The sequence below is a fragment of the Lolium rigidum genome, chromosome 3 (genome assembly GCF_022539505.1).
Source record: "Lolium rigidum isolate FL_2022 chromosome 3, APGP_CSIRO_Lrig_0.1, whole genome shotgun sequence".
NCBI classification, from domain to species: Eukaryota; Viridiplantae; Streptophyta; class Magnoliopsida; order Poales; family Poaceae; genus Lolium; species Lolium rigidum.
Genome location: NC_061510.1, coordinates 31541575 through 31547091, shown reverse-complemented (window position 1 = coordinate 31547091; position 5517 = coordinate 31541575). Strand labels below are relative to the sequence as shown.

At 49.0% G+C, this 5517-nt stretch overlaps 1 protein-coding gene across 1 annotated transcript; it reads right to left on the bottom strand.

Annotated features, from left to right (window-relative positions):
• Nucleotides 1-680: 680 nt before the first annotated feature.
• LOC124694599 (cytochrome P450 86B1-like) lies at nucleotides 681-2261 on the bottom strand. Its single transcript, XM_047227566.1, has one exon. It carries the CDS (start codon nucleotides 2259-2261, stop codon nucleotides 681-683), a length of 1581 nt encoding a protein of 526 aa, XP_047083522.1.
• Between the last annotated feature and the right edge of the window lie 3256 nt (nucleotides 2262-5517).

Genomic DNA, 5517 nt, shown 5'->3' with positions numbered 1-5517 from the left:
TCAGAAATATCGTCGTTGTGTCACGTAGTTTCAGCGGTATCGATCGGAGCGTTGCAATGGCAAGAAAATGGATAGTGGTATCAAGCGAACATGACAAATTTGGCCTCGCGGCGTGACGCCACCTCAGCCGTGCGACCTAGATGCAATGGTGGATGTATTTTCCAGAAAAACCAATTATGTGAAAGTTTTTTTTTTGAGGAAAAATGATGTGAAAGTTGTTGGAATTAGGCTGGTAACTTCTTTATCTCGCCGCGCCGATAGGGCTCCTGCGCGAATCCATCAATATATCTTCCCAAGAAATGTGTGTGCGCAAAAAACTAGGTCTAAGTTTCTTTTTACGAAAATTCTGTCGAACTAATCTGGCTATAGCAGTATACACAAACCCACAAACTAATAAACATTATAAATAGGTCCATAGACCACCTAGCGATGACTACAACCCAAATTACAGACACAACATATACAAAGATGCATTGGAGCAAAATCTAAACAAATTTATCTTCCAATTAATCAATATTTGATACAATTAATGCAGACCCATATGTATACAACATGATTTACACTTGTTTACGTACCCACTCTCTCCAACAAAGTACTAAAACCACACACACAACATAACATACATGGCGTACGTATAAAATGAAGGAATGACACTCACATCAGTACGTACAAGTAATAAATCACTGCTGCTTGCTCATCATCGCCTCCGATCTTCTCTTCACCCTGACGAGGAGCCCGTTTTTCATGTGGAGTAGAATGGACAGCTTGGGCTCCACGACGTGGCCCGGCACCACCTCCACGGCGAAGTTCCATGCCACGGCCGCCACCGTCACCTTCATCTGCACCAGCACCATCTCCTTCCCTAGGCAAGTCCTTGGCCCGGAGTTGAAGGCGACGAACTTGTTGGACGGCACGTACCTCAGCTTCCCGTCGTCGGAGATCCACCGCTCCGGCCTGAACTCGCGGCAGTCGGGGCCCCACACCCGCTTCATCCTCCCCATGGAGTAGTTGAACACTAGGATCTTGTCTCCGGGCCTCACCTCGTGCCCGCTCGGCAGCACGTCGCGGGCCACAACCGCCTTGTGCTCCATCGGCAGCGACGGGTAGAGACGCAGGCATTCGCACACCGCCGCGTGCAGGTACAGCAGGTTCTTCAGCTCGCCGGCTTCGAAGGCCACCATGGAACCGGCGATAGGCTTCTTGCGGGAGGCGATGGGCGCCAGCTCCTCCAGGAGCTTCTGCTCCACGCGCGGGTTGGTGGCGAGGAGGTAGAAGAACCAGGACAGGGCGGAGCTGGTGGCGTCGCGTCCGGCGACCAGGAGGTTCAGCGTCATGTCCCGGATGTACGCGTCGGCGTCAGGGTCGTCCGCTACCTCCTCGTCGCAGATGAAGGAGGAGAGCAGGTCAGCCGCCGACTTGTCGGCGCCTTGCTTCTTGTACGCGGCCCGGCGGCTGGCGATCGTGGCCGCGACGAAGCTGTCGGTCGTGCGCTGCGCGGCGGCGTTCTTCCTCTCGTGCCCGATGTCCAGCCACCGCATCACCTTCCAGCACGTCATCGGGATGATGTGCCGGAGGAAGACGGTGCGCAGCGCGTCGTCCATGGCCCGCGCGAATGGCACCACAGGGAGGCCGATGGCCAGGCAGCCTGGGTCGACGCCGTAGACCAGGTTGGACGTCGTGTCGAAGGACCACCTCATGAAGACGTCCTGCAGGTCGCAGCTGGCGCCGGCGGTGTCGGCGACGTGTGCCAGGAACGGGAGCACGCTCTTCTCCGCCTTTTCGAGGCTGGATCGCTCCACAAAGGCGCGGTACCGCGGGGTGGTCATGAGCATCTGGGCCTTGGTGCGCTGGCGGCGCCACCGCTCGCCGTCGGAGTTGAAGATGCCGCCACCGAGGATGTCGAACATCTGCGCGAACGCGTCGCCCTTGGGGTAGTTCTCGAAGTTGGAGGTGAAGATGTGGCGGACGTTGGCCGGGTCGCAGGTGATGAAGTAGCGGAAGCCGGCAAACCAGAAGCGGCACTGGTAGTTGAGGTCGGAGAGGGCCAGCAGGCCGGTGACGCCGTCGAAGATCCGGTGGATGTTGGACACGATGGCCGGGACTACGCCGATGATCGGCCACTGGGTTAGCCCCAAGGGACGACGGCGTCGTTGCTTTGTCTTGTTGGTTTTCTGCAGGGCGCGGTAGCGGTGCAGGATGATCCCAAGGAGGCAGAGAGACGACATGAAAAACTGCAAGACGAAGAACCAATCCATCTCCATGGCGCAGAGCGGTAGTACAGTACTAGACATATGCATGCAAGCAGGCGGACGTGGTGCAATGTAGACTGCAATGCACAAGGACGGCTATATATGCGTATAGCGGGGCACGCACGTCCCTGGCTAATGAATTCCGCCTCCCTTTCCCAACGGCTCCTAGGCCAAGCTATCAGTGAGATTGTAGTATGATCAGCCATGCATGCATGATATGATACGATCGATTGTGGTCACCAAAAGCAAATGAACGAATTAATAAAATGATAGACATTAGTTAGCATATCTGGTATTGCACAGTGTTATTCGGTTGGCAGAGTGGCTAATTATGCTAGTATACGGGGTATGGGTTTATGCCAGGGAATGTAGTAATGGGAAGGGGTTTATGCGCGGATGCAGCCGATCGATATAGGTGTGCATGCTGCGTGCACTTAAGAGTGCAATGATACGAGAACAATGTAGCCATGTTTTGTTCCCTTTTTGACGTGTAGTGCCATCATGGGATTTCAAATGATTATTATGCTCCATATTATCGATTTTGCGCTGCATTTTCACCAAGACACCTCAAATTTAAGAAAAGCAAAACCTCCCAATTTTACACAAGACACTCGTGAATCGTCTTGTGGCCGGCGATGGCATGATAGGGTTAGGGTTATCCCATTCATGTGTAGGCGTCAGCCGTGGGCTGTTCAGCATAAATATTGCTACTACCATATTCCAAGGATTGGATATCTTTTGGCATTGTCGAAGCCTTAGAAACAAAATTAGCACTTCAAATTTTGAGTTATAGGAACAAAGTCACATAAGCTTCTTCGAAATTTTTAATATATATGAGTGCAACATGTTTATTGATAAACATAGTTTCATTTTTATATCTTTACGGATTGTGCATGGCCCGGGGAGAAACATATCTACTGCACAGGTCTTTGTTTGACATGTTTACATATATCAAAAAAAGAAAGTGTAGAAACAACTCAACACACCAGTTCAAAATAATTGCTCAAAAATGGATGTATCTACAAAATCTTCCTCCTGCAACATTATTCACCATCGCAAGATGCACATGTGTGCACAATATGGGCACATTATCACAAACTATGCCACAAATCTAGCTATAACATTGGTTGTTCGGCCTGATCGTCCACCGCATCATCCTAGGAGTGCAAAGGAACGCTGTAGAATGTTAGCCAACATAGTGTCCGCTTGACTTCATCCATGGTGTGGATTGGATTAGAATTGGTGGGTTGAATTGGGAAGGTACATCAGTGTGAATGGTATGTATTTGGGAAGAAATATATACCACAAAGATAAGCTCATTGGCTACCATGTACAACGACCATCACAACGACTAGTTTCAAAACGTTAGCACTATCCTAAGACATCACACATCTTGATTGGACAAAACCGTATGCTATAGAGACCAAAACGTTAGCCCTATAGTAATACATCACACACAGACCTACATGTGCAACCCGTATGCTATCGAGTACAAATGTTAGCCCTATCCTAAGTCATCACACACGGCCTGCTTGTACAAAATCATATGCTATGAGAACAAAACGTTAGCCCTATCTTAAGACATCACACACGACCCTGCATGTGCAAAACCATATGCTGTCGAGAATAAAATGTTACCCCTATCCTTAGACCGGGGCCTATCCTTTAGCCTTGTTCATATATAAATGCTTGCTTGTGACGGTAAAGCACACGTCCGTTAGGAACCCCAAGAGGAAGGTATGATGCGTACAGCAGCGATTTTTCCCTCAGTAAGAAACCAAGGTTATCGAACCAGTAGGAGATGAAGGCCACGTGAAGGTTGTTGGTGAATGAGTGTAGTGCGGCGCAACACCAGGGATTCCGGCGCCAACGTGGAACCTGCACAACACAATCAAGATACTTTGCCCCAACTTAACAGTGAGGTTATCAATCTCACCGGCTTGCTGAAAACAAAGAATTAAACGTATGGTGTGGAAGATGATGTTTGCTTGCAAAGAACAACAGAGAACAATGATTGCAGTAGGTTGTATTTCAGATGTAAAAGAATGGACCGGGGTCCACAGTTCACTAGTGGTGTCTCTCCAATGATAAATAACATGTTGGGTGAACAAATTACAGTTGGGCAATTGACAAATAGAGAGGGCATATCAATGCACATACATATCATGATGACTACTATGAGATTTACTTAGGGCATTACCACAAAGAACATAGACCGCCATCCAGCATGCATCTATGCCTAAAAAGTCCACTTTCGAGTTAGCATCCGCACCCCTTCCAGTATTAAGTTGCAAACAACAGACAATTGCATTAAGTACTGTGCGTAATGTAAACAATACAAATATCCTTAGACAAAGCATTGATGTTTTATCCCTAGTGGCAACAAGCACATCCACAACCTTAGAACTTTCCGTCACCGTCCCGGATTCAATGGAGGCATGAACCCACTATCTAGCATAAATACCCCCTCTTGGAGTTACAAGTGTCAACTTGGCCGAGCCTCTACTAGCAACGGAGAGCATGCAAGATCATAAACAACACATATATGATAGATCGATAATCAACTTGACATAGTATTCCATATTCATCGGATCCTAACAAACACAACATGTAGCATTACAAATAGATGATCTTGATCATGATAGGCAGCTCACAAGATCTAAACATGATGGCACAATAGGAGAAGACAACCATCTAGCTACTGCTATGGACCCATAGTCCAAGGATGAACTACTCACGCATCAGTCCGGAGGCGGGCATGGTGATTTAGAGCCCTCCGGTGATGATTCCCTCTCCGGCAGGGTGCCGGAGGTGATCTTCAGAACCCCCGAGATGGGGTTGATGGCGGCGGCGTCTCTGGAACTTTTCTCGTATTTTGGCTCTCGGTACTAGGGTTTTCCGATACGAAGGAATATATAGGCGAAGAGGCAGCGTCGGGGAGCCAGGGGTGGGCTCCCCATACACGGGCGCGCCGGGGGCCCGGCCGCGCCGCCCTATGGGGTGGCCCCCCTGCTGGCCGCCTCCGACTCTTCTTCTATGTTCTGGAACGCTCCATGGAAAATAGGGCCGTGGGCTTTTGTTTCGTCCAATTCCGAGAATATTTCCTGTGTAGGATTTCTGGAACCAAAAATAGCAGAAAACAGGAACTGGCGCTTGGGCATCTTGTTAATAGGTTAGTACCGGAATATGCATCAAAATGATATAAAGTATGAATAAAACATGTAGGTATTGTCATAAAACTAGCATGGAACATAAGAAATTATAGATA